The 22,907-nt window shown below is 34.4% G+C and overlaps 1 protein-coding gene across 5 annotated transcripts in view; it reads right to left on the bottom strand.

Annotated features, from left to right (window-relative positions):
- MYOF (myoferlin) overlaps positions 1–22,907 on the bottom strand; it is a 69,930-nt gene that overhangs the window by 22,671 nt on the left and 24,352 nt on the right. For 4 of the 5 annotated variants that reach the window (XM_084524907.1, XM_084524904.1, XM_084524903.1 and 1 more), the window contains 21 exons: positions 21,681–21,743; positions 21,521–21,571; positions 19,952–19,982; positions 19,353–19,468; positions 18,121–18,247; positions 17,267–17,370; positions 16,288–16,356; positions 16,130–16,173; positions 15,197–15,279; positions 13,009–13,047; positions 11,084–11,208; positions 10,511–10,627; positions 9,979–10,156; positions 9,016–9,140; positions 8,387–8,493; positions 6,041–6,233; positions 4,833–4,988; positions 3,686–3,817; positions 2,145–2,308; positions 426–540; positions 195–300 (listed from right to left, as the gene is read on the bottom strand). In XM_084524907.1, coding sequence (XP_084381033.1) covers positions 195–300; positions 426–540; positions 2,145–2,308; positions 3,686–3,817; positions 4,833–4,988; positions 6,041–6,233; positions 8,387–8,493; positions 9,016–9,140; positions 9,979–10,156; positions 10,511–10,627; positions 11,084–11,208; positions 13,009–13,047; positions 15,197–15,279; positions 16,130–16,173; positions 16,288–16,356; positions 17,267–17,370; positions 18,121–18,247; positions 19,353–19,468; positions 19,952–19,982; positions 21,521–21,571; positions 21,681–21,743 — 2,245 coding nt within the window. The remainder of the gene's footprint in view (positions 1–194; positions 301–425; positions 541–2,144; positions 2,309–3,685; positions 3,818–4,832; positions 4,989–6,040; positions 6,234–8,386; positions 8,494–9,015; positions 9,141–9,978; positions 10,157–10,510; positions 10,628–11,083; positions 11,209–13,008; positions 13,048–15,196; positions 15,280–16,129; positions 16,174–16,287; positions 16,357–17,266; positions 17,371–18,120; positions 18,248–19,352; positions 19,469–19,951; positions 19,983–21,520; positions 21,572–21,680; positions 21,744–22,907) is intronic. The other variant, XM_084524906.1, reaches the window with a different exon arrangement.

Below are 22,907 nucleotides of genomic sequence, written 5' to 3'. Positions count from 1 at the left end.
ATGTGGAACCTCTCATGTTAGTAGACCATTGTTCACATTAGCCTTTTTACTTAATTTTTCAAAGCTTTTGATTCAAAACTCTCAGCTGCTTCTGCAGTCAAAACCAGCATACAGCTTCTTAGAGTATACGATATGCTCTCTAGTAGACACTTACAAATACATTTATTACATAGAACATGAACAGTAAATCTTACCATGCTCATCCACGGCTCGATTTAAATCTGATTTCCAAGCATCATCTTCCCACATCCATCCAAGAGGACATGTGAACTCACGTGGCGGTGGAGCCTTTTCTCCATTCTTTTATATAGAGGAAACACAACAGTTCTGTGCTTTAATAGATGAAATACACTGTGTAGCAAATCATAGAACTCCTTCTCTTAAACCTTCTTTTTCAGTGAAAAGTATTAATTTATAAATCTCACCACATCTGTGTAACTCTCTTCGGCTGCTTTCCATTCCCCTCCAGGATAGCGACTCTCATTTTCATACACTTCGTCGGTAAACTCAGTATGACCAGCATCAGCTTCAGTCAACAAACTGCAAGCTCAAAGTAAATACAATATTACACCAAAAATATTTAAGCAAGCTACAATATATACAAACAATGTATATTCTGGAATTCTGGATTGTCCATCTTTGCTAAAGTCTGTTTATATAGCAATAGGAGGAATGCTACTCATGAGCAACTAGCAGGAGCGTTTTAACTGCTATAGTATTCAGGATCTGCTTTGAACACTTCTTGGAAAAAGTAAATATATCATACATTTAAATGCAGGGAAAAACAGACTGCATGACAGCTACATGCATTTCTAATTTTTATGTAAGTACACACTAAAATTTGGCACTATTATTAATTTTATCCTCTTTCTACTATTGACAAGGTGAGTAATCCATTGGCTAATACTTTTCTAACTTGCAAGTAAAATAAATGAGAGAACATTAATTTACACAGAAGTCTTTTTTTCCACTTGTGATTAACTGGGATTCAGAAAACACTAAAATACATTCTGAAATGCCATCTGCTGTTCAAGCAAGGCCATGCAGATTATTGCCCAATAAAAACAGGTATGAAGCATAAACATACTTGAGCATTTTAACAGTAGTTTCCTTCCAATTATTTGAGAAAATGAGCTATTGCTTTTATTTATCTTGGACTATTCATTGAAATAACATGAAAATAAATCCATCCATACCTACAAAAACCCACATGATTTTAAAATGGATCAAATAGCACATATTTTCCTGCAGAGTGTTCTATATCAACTATCCTGTGTATTCCTTACCATCAGAACAAGAATTAAAAATGGATTGAACCTTTCATTTTAAGAAAAAAAAGCATCTTTTTGGAGGCTGGATTTTGGTTTTTAGACAGCTTGTTTACCCAGTCCACTTTAAAGTGTGGCAGTGCAAACAGCTAAACGGGCACAATTTAGGCATTGAAAACTTCTGACTGAGCAAGACTGAATCTGCTGTAGCTGGGGAGGACAGAGAGCTTATGAATGAGATCTGCCAGGAGAGGAAGAGTCTTGGGCTGGATCCCTCACAGCCTTGGGCTCTGAAAGTAACCCCTGCCTTAAGTCACTCTGAGAAATCACTTGCGAATTGTTGTTTAATAAGCAACATTTAGTGAAATAAACACACAATAAAATCATCTATTGTACGTGGACAACCATGCAAATACTATAGCAGTGTTGATACATGGGCCTCAGATTTATACCAGATGTCTGAGTTAAGTTTCCATCTATGGAAGATCAATCTGTCTAAGGATCTTATCTGATACCTTCTCAGCAGGACATGAGAACCTCACACAAGTGATCCTCACAATAGCTCTCTAGGCAAAGAAAAATATTATCAATTATTTTAAAGACGGGGCCCTGAGACACTAGGAATATAAAAGCAATATGCCTAGTATCACGTGAATACTTTTAAAATGTATTCTTTTTGTCATATGATTTACTTTTTAAAGAACATAATAGTATCTTTAGAGTTATTTAATAACTTTGACTATTGGCTGGCTTTTACTGTCCTACAAAGCTCATCTTAAAACCTTCCCAGTGAAGAAAACAGAGAGGGGGTGTTTTCCTCTACACTCTGAGGTCAACTCCTTTATTCCTGCTTGTATAAAATTAAAAGAATCTGACCTTCTTTCAGGATCAACCATCCATTCTCCTTCCCAGTCCCAGCCCTTTGGGGGTAGAAAATATTCTCTTTTCAATTTGATTTTTCCTGTGACATCAGAAAACTTGTGGCGACCAACAAGTCCTGAGGTACCCCACTTTCCAAAAAGAAGAGCCTGATTTTCATACTGTTTGAGAATAAAAAATAAAACAGTACTTTAGGAACAACAAAGAGATTTTAGAAAGAAAGAAAAAGATTTATGTAACTGTTACAATTGAAACATTCTACTATGTATTTTCTTTCTCTGAAATGAAGTATTTCCTTCCCACGTTTCCCTGCACTACCTTCACTAATTTCTTCCTTTCATTTTCTCCTATGTTGTCTTACAAACGATTCCCTTGCTAAACTACACCATCTTTTCAATTTAATGCATCTCTACAACTACAGTCAAACTTCCCCCAAACTAAAGGCTTGTTAAGTAAAATTCTTTTACATTATTCAAACAAAAGTTTCTTCCATTCCCTAAATATACAATCCTCTAATTCTTTTACATCTCAAACCTCCTCCTATTTATACCCGCTTCTTTTGTAACATGCCAAACTGAAAATAATGGTCAGTCTTACTATAGAAGTTACTGGGGAAACAATTCGAATGTCAGCACAGTTTATATAGTATATTTCCCTTTCTGCTAATTTTTATTCCAAATTTTTGATGGCCTTGAGTTTTCTGCTTTTATCACTACAAAAATTTTGGATTGCTGTATTAAGAGGAAAAAAAAAGAGGTATTACACAGCCTCTTAAACCCCTACATTTAACAAATAATGGCTTTGAAAATCCATTGGCTATTGTAAATTACTTACTATAGAACTACTAAGTATTTTAAGTATAGTTGTAATGGTGGCACAAGCCCCTGTAAAAATGCCTTGTTTCATCAGCTGATACAAGATTACATGTGCCATTAGGCAATAAGGCAGAGAATAGATGCTTACAGCTTATTATCATAGAAAATATGTATTATATGTGGGACTACTTCAAATATTTTTGTTAGCTTTTACCATTGACTTGTTATGATACAGTCTTTTGTCAGCAAAATCTAATGCATTTGACCAGTTTTTCATGTAACAGTCAACTTCTGGTAATTTTCTTGCTCCTACAAAAGAGCCATTATTAAAGAAAACCACTTATATCCATGTATCATTTGTAGAGAATTGAAGTAATTAATCCAGAAAGTTATTCTCATGCCAAAACATTATGTTCTAGATCTCAATCTTAAGTACACTGATACCAATCTAAAATAAGCATTTAGAAACCACCAGTTACCCAGACTTTCACCTGATTACCCTGTTCAGAATCTGTTCTGCTTAAGTTCACCTGGTAGGCACAATGAACTTGATCATTAATTGTCTTTGATGTGGTCTACTTGCTTCAGCGCTTTTTTTCAGGATAATAAACCCTACTCTCCCTTTCTGCCAAGCATGCAAAACAATTTCAGAAGAGCTACAATTTCACTGGATTCCAGAAGTTCATATCCAAGTTTAATGTAAGAAAGCAATGATGGACATACCATTTCTGCAAAAACACTGAATGTTCCCTCTGCAAAGCTATTGAACTTCTTTTCAACTGCACTCAGCCCAAGCCAAATGTTAATTCGCAACTCCACAGGCATTTTGACATCTTTCGTCTTGTCCTGTGGGTACTGGCACACACACCACACAAGGTTATTCTTTGTTATGTTATGCAGGTAATTGTAGCTTTCAGTAAAATATGTACAATAACACAGAAATATGAGTAATAATACATGATTGACTGATCTCTTCCTGTACAGCATTTCCTCACAAGGAGCTAATAAAATAGTTCACGAAGAAGACGTTCTTTAAACAGTACCTTCCTCGGACATGTGAAAACCAAACACAGTAGCCATTAGTATCATCCCTGCTCCCGTATATCCACTCCCAAGTTTCATCCAGTAATGAGTTTTTAATGGGGATGACAACTTTAAATTTTAGTGTTTCTTGTCAGGAGAGTCTAGAAATGCAGCAGGTAGACAGAATGGTTCACTAAACTTAGAAGCAGTGCATCATATCACACGTGATTAAGGGGCCTACATAAGGTCATTAAAATATGGATTTATCTGCAGTGTAACTAATAGTACATTAGCAAACTCTAAATGCTATTGTTCCACAGTCAGATCACCTTTTTTCTGCTCAAGCTCATACCACTTAGAAATAGTATCAATTAACTGGAGAAAGGCACTCCTATTCAAGAACAAGATTTAATGAAGAGATGTAACAAGGAACTTCTGAGTGTAGACATGCTCTACAGTACATGCAGAAAAACATACAAAACTTTGAAAAGGTTTATGGAACTTATCTGACTTACACTAATTCTTCCCTCTGAAAGTCTCCATTCACGTCCAACCCACACCCACCAACTCCAATAGCACTTTAAAAGCCCTATCAAAATTCTGAGCTTCTCCAAAAAAGCATCACAGGGGCTAATGACTGTTCTAATTCTGGCTTATTACAAAGTTTACATTACAATTTCTGTGATTTGTTGAAGAAACTGTATGCATTTGGCTTTTATCTGCTCAGAATTTTGATACCTCATTGTTTGGAATTTGCTCGCATGTTCCATGCACAACATTGCAGTTTAGCGAGTTAAAGTTACAAAATGATTTTGGGGGGGGGGGGGGGGGGGCGAGGAGGAAGTACCTTTAAGAAGATTGTTTGGGTCTTTCCACAATATTTACCAGATGATTCAGGGCTTGTGGTGGAATACAGCACTTGGTGTGCAGGAACACGAGCATACGCCAGTCTTTTCTCCCCTCGGATCATCCATATGATTACATCAGGCATACTGTTTTGTGGCTGTGGATTATTTGCGTGGAAAAGAAAGTAAAAGTTGGTAATTAGTAGGAAGTTAAACTAACCTAATGCTTAGACAACAGCAACGTAGGCTAGTTATGGTCAAACAGATCTCCCATGTAAGAATCAATACTAAACACGATAATGTTTATGTTAATAAACATTATGATAATGTTTAATGATAAATGGCGGAAACTGTTTTACTTTGTAAGCAATACAATTCATAGTTCTGGAACAATCATTGAAAATACCATTAAGATTGCTGGAAAACAAGGTGCTCTTGTTAAGAGATTTGTTTCCTACATCTTTTGAGATTTTATTTAGAAATATGCTGTGACCCAATTCATTTACAGTGACTACAGTGACTGATTCCAATTCCTAAAAATTTGTTTTGATGTGGTACACATTTAAATGCTTGTAATGCTTGCATGCTAAGGGTAGATCATCTTAAGACTTTTAGCAGCAAACAAATACTACTTTTTTTTTTTTTGCAGGTTTGTCCACACCTTTGTATACTACCTTCCAAATGAAGTTTTTGTTTTTGTTTTAATAAAAATAATAAAAAAAAACAAAGCAGAAATGACAAAGAAAAAAGCACAATATTTCTATAATGTCATTAAAGCCAATTATTAGAGATAATTAAAAAAAATAATAATGCAGATGTTTAAGACTTAAGACATTACTGAAAATTCAAAAAACTATGTTAGAAGTTATGAGCTGCAGAATTACTACATATATCCTACAGTTTCCAAACCAGCAAGGTGACTTGAAAATCTGGAGGAAAATAAAGGGCAAAATACTGCCACCTTGTACAGGTAAGAGTCTATTCTAATTCTACAAGTCAGTGGTTATTTCCCAACTTACATTCTCAGTGAAGTCTGATAACAACCTAGAACAATATGTTCAAGTAACAGAGGCACACATATTTACTTTCACAGCATCTAAAATTTCTGTTCTAAATAGGGGGGATATTGCTTGATCAGCATTGAACATCACACCAGTTTGTGCTGGATGGCTACTTCTAAACTACCTGAATAGTACTGTATAGTACTAACCTCTTCACTCAGTTGAAGTAATTTATCCAACCAATCCTCAATTTCTGTCAGAGTGGCTTTCACATCAGTAGCTTCATTTCTCATCCTTGTTGCTGCTTCTCCAATCTGTTTGAGAGACTTCAGGCGCAGTTTTTCTATCTGAGTGTCAAGGACTGTAATATTAGATTTGCCTTCTATGAGGGGAAATGGTTTACTAAAAAGAAAAATTATTGTCGTGGTTAATAATCTAAGTGGATTTTATTCAGCCATACACTAAACGTAGACAAGCATAAAGCAGCAAGAGATTGAGTGCTACTATTTTCTTTGATTGAAAACCACCAAATTAGAAATGTCTCTGCATCTATTTCTGCAGAGATTTCCAACTGAGAAAGCATTTACAGTAAGAAATGCTGTGCTAGGAAGCATGAATATAAAATAGCTTGAGGTTTATGCTTTATGCTTTAATGTACTTTTTGCTAACCAAATCAAGCAAAATCCATTTCCCTGTATATGCAAATCAGAAAATTGTCTCAGAACGTACACCTCAATGAGTTCCCTCAGACCAAGATTAGGATCTTTTCTTTCACTGAAATGTAAATTCTCAGAAATTCAATATAAAAATACAGGTTGTATTTATGACTATGAGAGCTATCTAACTCTTTGGCAACAAAACATGGAAAAACTCTAAAACAAATCCATGACACAGAACTTTCAGTCACTAGAGGGCAGAGTACGCTGTTTAATGGAATCAAGAAATACTATAGCATTGTAGTAGGGCCCAGAAAAAAAAGTGTGTGTGTTTTGTGTTTCCTTTTTTTTTTTTTTTTTTTTTTTGAGGTAGTTTGATGAAAAGGCAGCTTTTCAAAGACCAATGACTGTATTCCTTCAATAGATTTCATTAAAAGGTCTCTAATATGATGAGTAAAAAATAATTAAAAAAATCCAGAGACCCTGCCAAGTTTAGAAAGGATGATACTCCTTTGACCTAGTTTTAATAACAAGCCATGTATTTCCGACTCTGACTCCGGAAAACCTTATTACTGACTGTTGCACTTACCAGTATAGTTAGTTCTGCTAATCTGAATGCAAATGCTGCCTGCCCTGGGTTAAAGTATTTACACTTGATTCAAATGTACCAGGTCAGAACTTCCAGAAAGTCATCACATTCCAGGTTTGAAAGAGTTTTCAGTGCACCATTTAAATTTCTACTCTATTTAAAACTTTAACATGACAAAAGAATGTGTTTCATGAATTCAACCCAGGGTATTATACCTTTGGGACAGCTTTCATGTGTTTCCTGAAAACACCATAGAGGGCATTGTATCTTGCACACTGTAGGAAGCTAATGTGATGTGATTGATATATCTGGGTGCTAATGCTATTTAATAAAATAATAGCCTCAATAACAGTGCAGATACGTCAGAGGATGGCTTGTTATAACTGATACAAGGCCTCGAGTTCTTTCATTCTCCGGATGGCTTCATGCAACAATAGTTTGCCCTTCACATTTTACTTTCCTAAAGTATGTCAATTCTTTCTCTGATTTTTCTGTATGAAAGCATGCATTCTATAAAGTTACTAGTTTATATTTTGACATAAGCTTTCTATAATAAATTTGCTTATGTATATTGGCTTCCATTGCATTTGCTTTTTCCTATGTTCATTTTTATTTTGGCTCTTCAGCTTGATAAATTAGTTCTCTCATATCATGTTTTCTGTTATTTTCTCTAATGAATAATAACTGTTCTCTCATTTTTCCTTTCCTTTTCTCCTTCTTTTTCTCATACAATTCCTTCCTCCCTCCTTTTAAACCCTAAGTGGCAACTCCTATTGCCTTCTCAGACCACTCCTACACATACAGACATGTTGACTAAAGGATCCCTCAAAAACATCATCTTTATGGCCCTTAAGCTCTAAACTGCTTTTATATTTTTTTTTGTTCTGTGCTCACCAGAAAATAATGAAATTTCTTCCTTCTTCAGTTTTACAAATAACTTTGAAATTTAGTAAACAAAACGTACATGAGGAATTCTAAAGAAGGAATGGTGACAGAAAGACAGCAGAGAGCCACAGTTTCACATTTGCAGAGTAACTCTTATTTTTTTTTCTTTCAAGACATGCTGTTTTACGACTGTCAGTGACTAAGAATAGAGAATGATAAAACTAGACAGATGACTTCACTGGCAATATCTGTGCTGCTTTACTACTTTCAGAGACTTGGAATTGCAGTTTTCAGGTCAGTTCATAGCAGTAATCAGTTTTATAGTCCTTAGAATTTGCTTTCTGACTTAGTAAAGGCAACAGAGAAGATTCCAAGCAGGCCTAGAATGATAAGGCAGCAGATAAAAAAGAACAAGGTACTTTTACCTTGTATCTTCTGTAAGTTCATCAATCAGCTTCAACCACATCTCAGCTAATCGGTTTTCAGAAATTTTAGCCTGCATTCCTGATTTTAAGGTGGTTAAGTTGGATTGCTGTGGAATTTAAAATGAAAGGATTTATATTTACAATCTTCCATCATGATATTATAGTCAACTCAATTTTTAAGACTTTATTTGATCTCACTTATTTGTATGTATAAATCCCAAATCAAAAAAGACTAAGATGTTCAAACTTGATACACATTTAAGAGGACTCTGTATATTCCTTCACACTTTATTTAACACCATATAATGTTGCACCTAACCTCCAAATCAATTACAGTTCCACGAACTTAACATGTCCCTAACTAAGACGACTTCCTACCTGTGGGAATTTCCTGCATATTCAAGCATGAGAGCCTTGGTTCTTGTCAGAATACACTACTATGATTAGAAGTGCCATTTGTGACACTGTTCTATGTTTAATTTTGAATAGGAAAAAAGGAATTAAAGAAGAAAAATTTCCACAATTTGTTAAAATGTCACTTTTGATTATACCTCAGTTTTTTTCTTTAAAAACAAACAAACAAACAAAAAAGCACACAGAAAACCATATCAGCAAAAAGAGTTACTTACCAGTCTTTCAACCATATTTAGGATTACATTCACAGGGTCTAATCTATGGCTTATGTCCTCCCAAAAGGAAGTCAGCGTTACCACTGGCTTTGTGTTCGTCCATGGCAAATAGTAATAATAATTACCTGGTGTGAAACATCTGTATGTTAGAACTCATGGCAGGGACACATAGTGTACATTGTACAAGTTGCTCTTATGCACTATAATTCACAATGAATGCACGTGCTAGTCCAAACTTATCGAAGGATATAAATTTTTCAGCCAACAGAACATCTGCTGAACGTTAAGCTTTTACCTCAAAGTGTTTCAAAATCCAGGGGATTTTTTAAATCATTAAATCATCTGTTAATATGTGCATTATTCTATCCAGTAACTTACTGATGTTGATAGAAAACTGATGTGTTTCTCTGAAATAAATTGTTCAAATAATCATTTTACCAGAGTAAAACTGATCACTTCATTTCATAGGCAGAAAAAATAATTCCTGCTGTTTGCATTTAATAAAATAAAACTTAAAGGCAAAACATTTTTTTTTTTTCTGATTTGGGTAGGTTGTATTCTTCTAGGCTGCCAGACCCCTGGTTAAAAAAAATAAGTTTTTATTATTTTTTAAATCCGATGTTCTGATGGTATTTTTCCCATCTTAATCCCTAGCTTTTAGATACCTGTAAAATACTGTGATTTGTATTCTTGCTAGTTTTCTTGTCCACATCTAGTGCATAGTCAAAGATCTCACTGAATTCTACAAAAAAACCTTTAATACCATCAGTAGGCTTTGCAGTGTTTATTAACAAAATGGAACTTTTCGTCAAAGTTGATGAGGAACCAAACATTATTTTCTGACACATTTTCGGTAATTTTTACTGGGGTAAGAACTGTCATTCCAAAGCTAGAGAATAAACACCCTGCACCTTCATAGGAGACCTTTACATGGCTTTATCCCCATACCAGCAGCATACGTACCGTCAAAAACAGCACGACTGTACTGAGTTGTTGATGCCAAAGGTTTACAGGTAGTATCAAACTTGTTGCCATAGTTACCAATGCTAACTTCAAACTGGATAGGCTCGCCAGTGTCTTGCAGCATGGTAGCAGAATGAAACACAGCAGCCAAGCAGAACTTTCGTCTGCGCTGGTATTTCTACAACAAGAACCTTGGAAGTTGTATTGACATATTTCTAAAATAGAATCCACTATCACAGAAAACGGTAATACTTTTTTCAATGGAAATAATTATTTTAATATTTTTGCTAGTTTCTGAGATGCACCAAAAGTCTGTATCTGTCGCATAAAAAATTACTGTTTGAGATTATAAAAACGTCTCAACATGTCATGCTGCCAGGGTCTGACATTTTTGTAACCACACCATAAAAAAGCACCTCTTAATTCTAAGATTCAACTCAACTGCTTCAATTTTTAAGTCAAACCATTCTCCAAAACTAACCTGACAAGGCACATCTCCATTACCAACAGTGACAGTAAAACAAGAATTTACCTCAACAACCAGTATGTCATCATTAGGAATCATGTCTAACTTTTTATTAACAGGTTTGCTTTCAAGTACTGTTGATAGCTCAACCAGAATTCTCCCTCTGTAAGCAACTCCTTCTCCCTGTAAAACAGTGAGACATTTAATCCAGTTTTATACCTTTCTCCTAAAATAACATAATCTTTCTTTAGCTGTACATGCTTCTAGCTTCACTTAAGTGTTCTCAAAGCTTCTGCAGGGGTATGTAAATATGTATTTGAACAAATGAAATAAACAAGTTAGGATTAATGAATACTGGAAGCAAGAAAAATATATGTAAGAAAAAAAGTCAGATAAGAATAAATGCATGTAGAGGTGCAGATAGTGAAAATTACCAAAACCACTGCTGCTCCTTCAAAAAATACATTACAAAACATAATATTATATCATCCTACCTTGCTAATCTTAAATCCAAATTGTTATTCAAAAAGAAACACCAAAGGTAGCATAATGTGAAACAAGCATTAAAATGAATGAATTCGTTAATTAAAAACAATTGGGTTTAATCTTTTTATTGAAAACAATGAAAAAGAAACTGACCTTTCCAAAGTTTAATTCATCGTATGGATCTGGGAATCCAGTGTATTCTCTTGGACTTCCATAAAAGTTTAGGTAACAAGGCCCAAATGTTGGTAAAAAGCCAACTTCCGTTTCTCCAGTGTTTGCTAACAGGAAAACATCAACATTTTATTTTTGTTAATAATTCAGATCCAGAAAAGCAATCACCATTACTTCGAAACCCAACAGAACAAATGTTAGATGTTAGTCAGTATTAGTTATTAGTGAAATAAGAACACTATTTCTGGGTATGCAATATGAATTTAAAGTAGTTATATCAATTACTGTAATTTCTTCCTAACTTCCTCTGTCCTTGTACAGTATTTACAATATACTACTTCATACAGTAAAAAACCCCACAGAATAAACAGAACTTCTGCCCCAATCCAAATATCAGGTCTTCATTAATATGAAAGAGTAATATACTCTTATGTTAATGGAAAAACATCTTTTATAGAAATAAATGAAACTGAGTAACATGAAATTTGCATTCACTTAAGTGCACAGGTCATTACTGTTCTCGCTAAACAGCTACAATAAAGATACAAGCCATATCACAAAAATCTAGTATTTAGCAAAATGAATCCTACTGTTTCTAATGTAGTATATTTTTTCTGTGATTATACTTCATGGTAAAACACAGACTACCGCAGACTCTTTAATTGCTACAGTGCAGAACACTGCACAAACTACCTTTTAAATAAGTTAGAATTCATGCAAGATTGACAGTTTGCAAACTCAGTTAATTCTCAGTTAATTACTATAACAATAAGCTCCATTTTATATCCTATTTTTATTCCACAACTAAGAAAAAGGACTGCATAGTTATGACCAAACAGGAAAGGTTCTATAATCCATTTCTTGCTGTTTCCTAACTCTCATCTTGTTTAAATGATCCTGGTGTAAAAAATATCAGAGTCAGGTTCTAAACTTTGCAACATAAATCACTTAGAATAATCTGCAGCACAATGAATGACACATTTATCACAGCAAAGGATAGCTGAGGTAAGAAGGTGAAAATAAAGGGTTATGCCTTCTATGATTGCCACAGCGACTAATAAGTGACAGAAATTAATAATAAAAATTAATGTAATGTCTTGATATTGATACTTTTCTGTCAACAAAGACATTTAAAATCTGCAAAATATGAAATAAAGATTTGCACTTCTCTATCTTGCATTCTTTTGCCCTTTTTATTTATTTATTTATTTATTTATTGACATTTAGAAAGCTTATGGTCACATATTACAGAAAGCAATTTCAAAACACTACTTCAGCCTTCAATTTAAAATTACTTTATTACAAAAGAAAAATTATAAACAAAGTATCTGGGTGAATGAATGTGTTTGTTACCTTTGACCTGTACTCCAACTTTCTTCTCACTACATCAATATTTAACACAAAATCTTTCAAAACTGGATCTTAACCTATAAAGTTACATCAAGCCATCTCTGCACAGGTTGTAACAGAATCAGATTTCATTTTTTCAAACTTATGCAGCTATCTAAGCATAATCAAAGCAAGCACTAATTATTTTATGCAGTTATTTACTTCTGTACAGCTCTGAAGCTAGAAACATAGTTTTGATCTCACAGCTATGTTAAAAATTGCAAGCCATTGTTAGAGCACTTTAAAATTGAAGAGACTGCATAGTCAACTCTAAAACACAGCCTGAAGCACCAGCCAAACAGAAATATTTTCAAACCAGTTCCAGTGCCAAAACTGTTTTATAAAGTTAGCAGTGTTTGATACTTTCTAATAACAATTGTGAAGTCCTTCACACAATTAAATAAATAAATATATATATATACACACACATATATATATTTTAAGATGATGCATTTTCTCAAGCAATACTTCTGTTTGGGCAACAGAAAGAAAAAGCAGTAACAGACCAAGATATAAACCTTCATATGATGAAGCCCCAGTTCCCGAAGATGAAAATTCTATATTATAAAAAGAGAAGATGTTACGTGACAGGAGACAATGACATTTAAAAATAAATAAAACAAGAAGCCACCTGCTTTAAAAATACAGCTAAAGGCCTGAGGAAAAAATAAAACTCAAGTGGGCTAGAATTTTGTTTCCTGATTACAATAACAAAGGTACTACTTTTTTTTTGTACAAATCCCCAAGAAAAAAAAATATGAAAAAAGCATATAGCATATAGCTAACCCAAGAGATAACTCTTTTGTTGCCTGTTTCAGATTTGTACAGTCCCCCTCTCCAATTATAAAAAATAAAATAAGAAAACCACTACATTTCATAGCCTATTAGGATGTCCTTATTTACTGAAGACTAGCTCAGTTTCCCAGTCCCTTAGAAGCTAGAACAGGCTTCAAGCACTGATCTCCTGGAAAGATTACCAACTGGCATTTTACACAGAAATGGCCATTCCAATATCAGTACTTCAATAGAGAATCTACTTAGATTGATAAGCAAGGTATGACTCAGCAGCAGTTCAAGTTGCATATTCCTGTGAGTAGCACAAGTGATTTCTCCACAACTGAATTTTCCCCAACAGCCCAGCCTTTCTATCTTTAACTTCCCATTGCCTTTTTCTATAACCTTTGCTTTTGCCTCTGATTGTGTATGGGATACACGAAAACAATGTTTGCACAAAGCTGTACTTTCAACAGCAAATACTTTGAAGGGGGATGAATTATAAGCCTGAGGTTATCTGACTGAAAACACACTTCCATCTGATAAGATAATTAAATACTTGCTCAAGTCACTGCAGAACTGGAGCCACTCCTTTTGTTTTTAAACTCCTGACATAGCTACCAACTCAAGGACAAACTAGTCTGTTTTCAGACAACATGCATGTATTATATGTGTTTCATAAACACAACAGAAAAAACAGTAATTTAGATCCTTATTGTGGAAATGGTTTTCTGTCAGTGTTCTACAAGCACTAAGTACGCAAATAAATAAATGTAAAGTCTGTTCAAGTCTGTACTTTATCATATTGTATAGACACCTAATATGCCACACTACGTATATTAAAACGCAATTTTTTTTCTGGCTAAGTAACACAATAATTGTCACGGAGCTGGCTCAGTTGTATGAGAGATTCTGCTATAAAAATAAGATGGGATTATAGAAGTAGATCACCAGGAAATTATTAATAAAATGTTCACAACATTGTATTAGAACAGAAAAATAACAGGAAATGTGTAATTTAATGTTTCCCAAAATCTTGGCACAAAACTCCTTCTTACAACATTGTAAAGAATTGTTTTATTGAAAAGCTATAGTCTAACAAGGTCAACACATTAAGAACTTCATATCCTGCCTAACAAAATTTGTTTTCTTGCAGTTAATCAGTTCTGCCTTTTAATCTTTATGGAATCACAAATCTAGTCACCTAAACTGAAGCACGTAAGCAAGTTCTCTGCAATCATAGTATTGCAGACATTCCATTAGTTCATTGAAGCTACTAAAACAAGGGCTACTTAATAGTAATGTGCAGCGCTCATATGATGAGAGGCAGTGCCAATTTCTATAAAGCTGCTGATCAAAGCAGTGACTGATCCAACTCCTCCCCCCCAACATCTGAAAGCAGTATAAAGGAAATGCACAGGTGGTTCTAGATCATTCCTGCAGACTAACTATTCAGGAACATTCTCCTGTTTTTAGGTTCTCTTCCCAGAGAAAGCACAGACAATCTTATAAGGTGGCAACAAAATCTTGTCCGCTAGCACCTGATGAAGTAGTGATTATGAAACAGTAACTCTGGATTGTAAATGTTGTATTAAGAATCTTAGTAAATGTATGCATCTCACTAATGACACAGAGATCACATGGTTTTCTGAAGTTGGTAAAGAACTGGTTTGCAAATTTAATTGATTGATTATCTTCGTAAGTAAAACTGATTTTTGAGGTAGTTACTGCAATTTAATGATGATGTGGTTTAAATGTTTTACTATTTTGAAAAGTCTCACTGTGTGTTTTCCATGTGCATTGTTTTGAAAACTCTGGAAATAGACTATCTTGTTGCCACAGTACTGAGAAACTACAGGAAACTAGACTTTCTTAGGAGCACTGACCCTTGCTATTCCTAATACCACAAGAGAAGATAGCTGAATCAGTTACCTTCAACTTCTCCTCCAGATGAAGCAATTTTTGAGAGACTTAAATAAGTTGTTCCTACTACATCATTTTTTGTAAGACGATCCCTACAAAAAGAAAAAGATTTTAGTTAAACATAATGCTGGCCATCCTACATTGAAGCGAGACAAAGGCACTCCAAGATGGTGTATTCACATTTTGTATCACTTGGAATGCTTTAATATTACTAACAGAAGGCATTTAATTGATAATTACAAACGTGAGCTGTATGATGAGGAAGTCATGCGAAGTACTGTAAAACTCTTTAAAAACCTGGTAGAATTTCAGTAACCAACCTAGGAGCTGCTCTGTTGAAAAAAATCATTTGCTTCTCAGGAGTACAAGTAGTCAGCAATGTGCAAACCAGAGCCCTGTGATATATTCTGCCTTCTCCCCAGAACTATGCTTAATAAGTACAATCAGATATACAGGAAGAATAGCAACTCTGTGGCTTACTAGTATTTGAACCACCTAAACCAGAACTCAAAATATGCTTAATGTTCTGAATAGCATTCAACAATACGCGAATAGGAAGATGATATGAGCATGACACATGTTTACAGAACCAGGCATTCAAGTTTTACTTAATAATATAATGGAATTCATTATTTTTTAAAACATTAGTGACCCAGTTAGTGGGCACAAAACTAAGAAAGAAAAATGACAAGTTCATGTATTAGAAACATTACATTATCACCTAACTAGCAATAGCGCTCAGTGCTCACTGTACAAAAGTAACAATATTCCCATATTATGCTAATCACATCTATTGTAAAGAAACCATATTATTAAAATTACCTAAACACTTGTTTATATACTCTTGTGGATTAAGACTCCAACAACACCTGATACTTACAGAACCAGACTTCACTTAATATAATTTATGTTGTCTAGTACTTTGATTAAGTCATAACTCACCAGTCAACAACTGCAAGCTTTATTTTCTCACACATTGAAGGAAACTGAAAAAAGCAATGATAATAAAATAACTCATTACTTATTTCAATTCTGTAATGTTAATGCCCTAGATTCCAAAAAGAATGCCAATTTTCTGAAGAAATGAGAAAAAAACTGACCTTGACTTGAAGATAAATAATTTGGTTCCACTCTGGGTTAGCATTTTTCTCAATTATGTTTGTGCAAACCTAAAAAAATAAAAATCAAATACATAGCATATCAAAGATATAACAGAAAAGCATATACTAGCTATGATTTAGGATCAATCGTATTCTAATCAGTGAGGGAGTAGTAAATGCTAAATGCTGAGAGGTTTATGCTCCAATCAGCTTTCATTTGGTAAATACTGCTAAACTGACCTACATATACAATGTTGATGGCTATTGGATGGAAAATAAAATTTTGAAACTGTGTTTAAACCTGAGGCTGGAGTTGCCTTAAAAAGAAAAAAGCTTGTTATTTCCACTAGCTACAAGAAAGATGCTTTCACACTAGTACTGATCTGTTATCACAGCAGAGAAGTAAGACATAGGAATGACCTGATTCCAGATTATTTAATGTAGATTTTAGAGAGGATGAGGAATATACTCTATGGGAAAGACTATATTAATTATTGGTAATGTCTGCTGAAGATTTCCTATGTTTACTGGGGGTGTTGACCTGATTATATAACATAATAAAGGAACACATTTTTCCTCTTGAAGACTGTCTAGCTATGAATATAGGCTGTGCAATTAGGCTTCAGCTCAAATTTGGTATTCTGAGGAACATGTTAGTCATAAAATGCACAAATGCTGTTAATCTGTCCAGAAAAATCTGCACCATCAGTTACAAAAACTGATCAGGAACAACCAGTAGGTAAGCAATCTGGCATACATAATTTCCTAGCATTTAATCATACATTCCTTTTCTTAGTCAACAACTTTGCACCCATTCTACTCTACCTCATAAGTTTGTCCTCATTCTAATAAGTGAACTTTAGGGCTAATACTTCTTTATTTCCATAATTTAAGTAAGCTTAAAAATGTATATTGGCATATAAATTCTGTTCTCAGGACTATGACTAACATAAAGTGATTCAGGTATTTACTCAATTACCTTTTTTCCAGCAAAGGAAACTTCTACAAAGGGATCCACCAGATTTTTCTTGTCTGCTTCTCCTCCAAATATTTCCTTGACAGTCTGTGCAAAAGCATCATCCACTGCACAGAAGTTTCAAAACAGAAGTAAGTGTTTATGCTTTCTTTTTTTTTTTTTTTTTTAATTATTATTATTATTTTAAACTTGCCATAGCAATCCCACCAAAATCAACCAATTTACAGATCTAGGTAGGATGATCTGATGAACAAAGTTGTGAAGAGTAAGAATCTACCAGTGAAAATTGAGAGTTTAGGCTTCGGTGAAATTTCAGTAATATAAATTTTTGAAACATTCTACGGAGTGCTCATGTGCTCCTCAATTTAGGGGCATAGTTGTATTTGAAAAAAATTTACTCAAGTTCCTGTAGACACAGTCACTTGTTGTCACAGATAAAGGAAGAAGTCATGCTAAGATGGATGGAACTGAAACATGCACTATATACTCAAACTAGACATGCACAGAACATCCAGCATACCTGCAGATCATCTGGACTCGAATCTTAACTTCTGTGATTGGACATAATCTAATGAAGATGACCACTACCTGAAGCAATGTGGCCCACTCAGCAACAGAGGAACATTACTCATCTAGTGTGTAACATTAAATTAACCATTACAAGAATTAAGTAGACTTACTGAGTATTACCAAAGAGCTTGAAATAGGCTACTTAAACCATCACAGAATTATTGGCTCAAATAATGATGTAAAACGCTCTAGATGTGTTATGTTCATGGAATGTTTCCAAACAGCTATCACAGGTATTTCTAATGGCAATCGAATACACCAATGGACAAGTAATAAGACTGATGTACTTTGTGGAATATCCTCAGCTCTGTAGATTTTGAGAAGGAAAGTGACCCATCGAAGTGCAATTCCAGCTGGTAATAACAGATTGCTCTCCACATCATCACTTTCATTATCTCTTTCCCTTTTTTCAACCTGTTGGGAGATATATTGGCACATAGTATCCGGTATGTAAGAAAGACGGAGTAATCTATAAATTTAAGGCGATTAGTTAAACTGGTGCCCACAACATCTTACAGGTAGAAGACTGTGTCAGTTTCATTATAAAGAATGAGACTTCATTGAATTATCAAACTATAAAAAATAATTATACTCAAACTATTTTATTTATATTTTAATCTCTATGCTATTCAACTGTAGAAGCCTACTACAATAACACTTCTGAAAACATCATCTGATGATCATTATTGCACTCATGCGTAAGGCCAACTGTGCAATTTTCATACCTATCTCAAGATGAATATTGTGGTAAGGAATCTAACTATAATTAGAAAATACATACAATTCTGATATATTTTACCAAAACTTACTGCTTCCTCCCTTAGAAATAAACAGGAGATCAAAAATGTCACCACAAATAACTACAAATATCCTTGTGATGTCAAGAATCATGAAGACAGCCTGATCTCTAAAGGTCCCTTCCAACCCAAAGCATTCTATGATCCTATAATATTGAACGAGAAGGATATATTCCATGGTTGTAGTGACATTACATTTAACTAAGGAGTAGCAGAATGTATAAATCTTAATCAGGAATAACAGCAGTATTGGAACTACAACAGTCAAGTGAGAAAAAAGTTACAGAGAGGGCTTATTTTTTACCTTTACAAGACAACAGACAGTTAAAGACTGAATTGTTAAAAACAGTAGTTACTTTTAACATGTTTTCCTATACATCAAATTAACTCATGCCTAAACTGTAATTGGGCCTGATTTTCACCTGGTAAGTATTTGGAGCTTTCTGGTACTCAAGTTTCTCTGCAGGCTTGTCTATATTATACAGTAGTCAAGACATCCCTGAGTTAGTCCTGGAACTGATATCAGTATGCTGCTCAGTCTGATTAGATATGCTAAGAGGAATTACATATTAGCTTGCATGTGACATCAGGCTAACAGATCTGTGCTTCTTCCAGGACACAGAAGTTACATACTGCTTACAGAGGACGTTATACAGAGCTGTAAGGGGAAACATGAATTATCAACGGTAGATAAAGAAGAAAAGCATGCAAATCAAACTTACGGGTGGCTCATCTCCAGTTCCTAGGACAAACATGCTAACTTTCATATAGCCTTTAGCTCCTGAGCTTGTATCCTCAGGATCACTCAGCAAAAGCCATTTTCTCATGACTGCATGGCCTAAAAGTGAACATAAAACACCCCTAGTAACATCCATTAAATAAAGACAGAAATCAACGTCAAAGTCAACTGCTCCAAAAAAGCCTACTTTATTCTACAAGTAATTATTTTAAAAATTTATCCTTAGACAGGTCTGAATACCGCTATTCAAAACAGAAAATCTAGCGGTGTTAAAACATTAAGTGGCACACTATTTAACAATTTACAAATAATTTTGCATCATCTTTCATTTTTTCTTTTTGGTCTTTGATACCAAAGCTAATATACAAATTTTATGTGCTTGTTCTTCATCTTGAAATCATTGAAAGGAATTACATATTATTGGATTTTTTTGTTTGTTTATACGTTAAGCAGCAATTTCAACTTTCCATTTACTTACATTTTTACTTTAGAAATAGTAATGAAAATGTTTCAATTCCAAGTTTCAAGAACTCAAGCACACTTTTCTTCTAGGAAAGAAGCTCTGAGGTAGCTGTTACTTACCAGGTTCATCATAAACATAGCCAATGTCAATCTGCAATAAAGATCAAAGGCATTATATCTGAAGAAATACCAGAACAGGAAAATGCTAGGCAAGTCCTCCACACTTTTTCAAAAGTTTGTCACAAACAAGAGAAAGTTTACATAGCATATTCTTGGGATGAGAAAGAGAAAACGCTGTACATTTACAAAAAAGGAATTTTGAATGGGTAGAACAATCAAGAAGAAAATGCAATAAAAGATGGATGCAAACTAACAGCTTGCTCCTTCCTTCCTCAGATCCCCAGCTTTCCCATTTACTGGAGACAGAAGATGGGGCTAATTACTTCTTCTTAAACTCCTTATGTTCCTCCATTATTTTATGTTCATACAGGCTTTTCAGAAATCTTTTTTCCCCTATTTCCTGCTCAGCATCCTGCTCAGATCAGTTGCAGAAATTAAGCTTTTTTGTTTGTTTGTTTTGTTTTTAAATGAGTAATTTAATTTCTCTTTTTATAAAAGGTGAGCAATTTTTTCCCCACTGTGTCAAACCTGGACAAGATTGCACACGAACCCCTACTGTATTGATTGTATCAGGTTTTAAACACGTTCAGGAATGTTTACTCATGGCAACTGGGCCAATATTCCTTGCAGGTCTGAAAAGGTCATTTTCTAGAAAGAATTGCTCTTGGGGTTTCTTCCTGGAATGCACATGGGAACAGAAAGCATCTGAATGACATGCTGTCACCTGCCTGTTCTTATTAGTCCTTCAGTCCTTCATAGAGAAATATACCTGTCTGAATCATTAGAAATTACATGGTAACATAAGCAGCACAGAGCAAAACCAAGCAAGCTTCATCTAGAGAGGAGCGCTCTTCCACATGTACATATTTTCATGAAAAGGTGGTCCAGAGATGTACTGAATTTTTGCAGTACAAAATAAGCAGACACAAAAGACAACCAACACTGACACTGGAAGTGTTATAATAGGGGATCCCAGCAACTACTACAATTGTCATGTGAATACTTTGTCTATACTGCCTTAGGATACCTTCTATAGGCAGATGTTCATCTCTCAATAGTGACTGTAACGCATACAAATAAAAACAACATCACCGACATGAGAAGGGCAGAAATTAATTTAAACTTTTCCATGATTTTTACTTAACAAATTTCTGACAAAATGACCTTTCCACATCACTTAAGAATGTGCATTTTACGCTGACATGTGCATCACTATTCTGCCTAATAAAATTATTTCTTCAGGTCCTAACTCATACCAAATAATCACCTTGTTACTTTTCAAGTGAAACATTTACCTTTTGGAAAATACATTTTTTTCTCTTGGATACAAGTGAAAGAACTTGGTAAATAAAACAAAATTTTCTTTAACAGTAATCATCCACTCAAATCAGAAAACTGATTATCAGTGGTTAGAACAACCAGTCTCTAGCATAACAAGCAAGACATCACTAGGTAACCTTTGGCCCCATACTAAAGCAGTATAATTTTAAATTTTTAAAACAAGGACTTAAAAAATGTATCTCATTTTCTTTAATTTAGTCAAGATACGGAGGTTGGTTTCATACTCACCTTAAACTCTCCCATTAGACAGTCTGCTCGTAGAGAATAAGAATCATACACCTATAAAGATAGATATGAAACAGGAATGCTCCTAAACGTCACAGTGAAATGGCCAGACAACCCCATATGCATCCATCTGCCCCTTGGAACATGCACCATTTTTTCTTACCCGAATACTAATTGTTTCATCAAGCAACTCCAAAGGAGTCATGTGGACATTGTAGAAAAATAGCTGTTAAGGTAAAAACAAAAACAAACAAACATTTTGAAACAGAAAATGCCTCACATAACTCTCTGGATAGAAAATATGAAAACATGACTTTAAAAGGCGTGTGAAATATGCCTGCTAAAATACTATCAGCCTAGCTCCTTGTTGGAAACATTATCTGATAATTTAGTGCAGAATTAAAAACTGAACTACATAAATAAACTTAGTATAAAATAGAAGACAAAGTCAAGACTTCCATTTGAAAGAATGTAGTAGTAGGTATAGTCCTGTTGTAAACTATCAGCGTTGCCCTTGCTCTGCACTTCATAGTCTTCTCAGGGGAACAGCTTCTTAACTATAAAAGTTATTTGTTCTCTGGGACATTCAATCCTGGTCTAGTCATCTCTGTTGTACCTGTCAAAATAGTCTTTAGTGTTCATGATGATAAGCGATTGTAATGATTTGCATCTGTGAAATGGCTATTGTAACAAACCTGATAGTCTGATAGCATGAAGAAATATACTATTTAATAGGTTATTTGCTTTATTGATAGCATATGCTTTACTAAGTTTGGTCTTTGAGACCAGAGATACTTCAGTCAGTACTTTATCCAACAACAGAAAAGGAGTAAATAAAAATGGCCCCACCTCTAAATACTGAGACTGACTAAAAATTGATACAATGTGCACGTGATTTTCTCCCTTTCCCTTCCCCCCTCTTTTCTTTTTCCCTACCAATGCTTAATGAATTTTAAATGCTACCTGCAGCTTAGTTCAAGTCTCAGTCTTTTCACTACATTCCTTGTTTTTGCCTGCATGAGTTAAACGTCCACATGTTTACTGTTCCAAACACAGGATCATTTATTTTTGTGCTGTTTATACTTTTATGTTTATAAATTCCTTCCTGCCATTTCCATATGTTTGATGTACAAATCCTTGTCTGGACAAAAATCTAGCTGTGCATTTACAAATCATGTGTAGCAACACAAAGGCTTTTCCAGATTCTGTATAGTAGTCTTACTTACCCAAAGCACTGTATGGAAAGCTCAGCTGCAAACACCTAAAGAAGACTACAGTGATTTCCTAATTTTTCAGTGATTTTATAACCTATTCAAAACCCTTGTTATGTCACATGGCCGATAATATCAAAGAACAAGTTCCATATGTCTCAGTTGAAGTTTGATTTCTT

Source organism: Aythya ferina, assembly GCF_964211825.1.
Source record: "Aythya ferina genome assembly, chromosome: 7".
Taxonomy (NCBI): Eukaryota; Metazoa; Chordata; class Aves; order Anseriformes; family Anatidae; genus Aythya; species Aythya ferina.
This window is presented reverse-complemented; position numbering and strand designations above follow the sequence as displayed.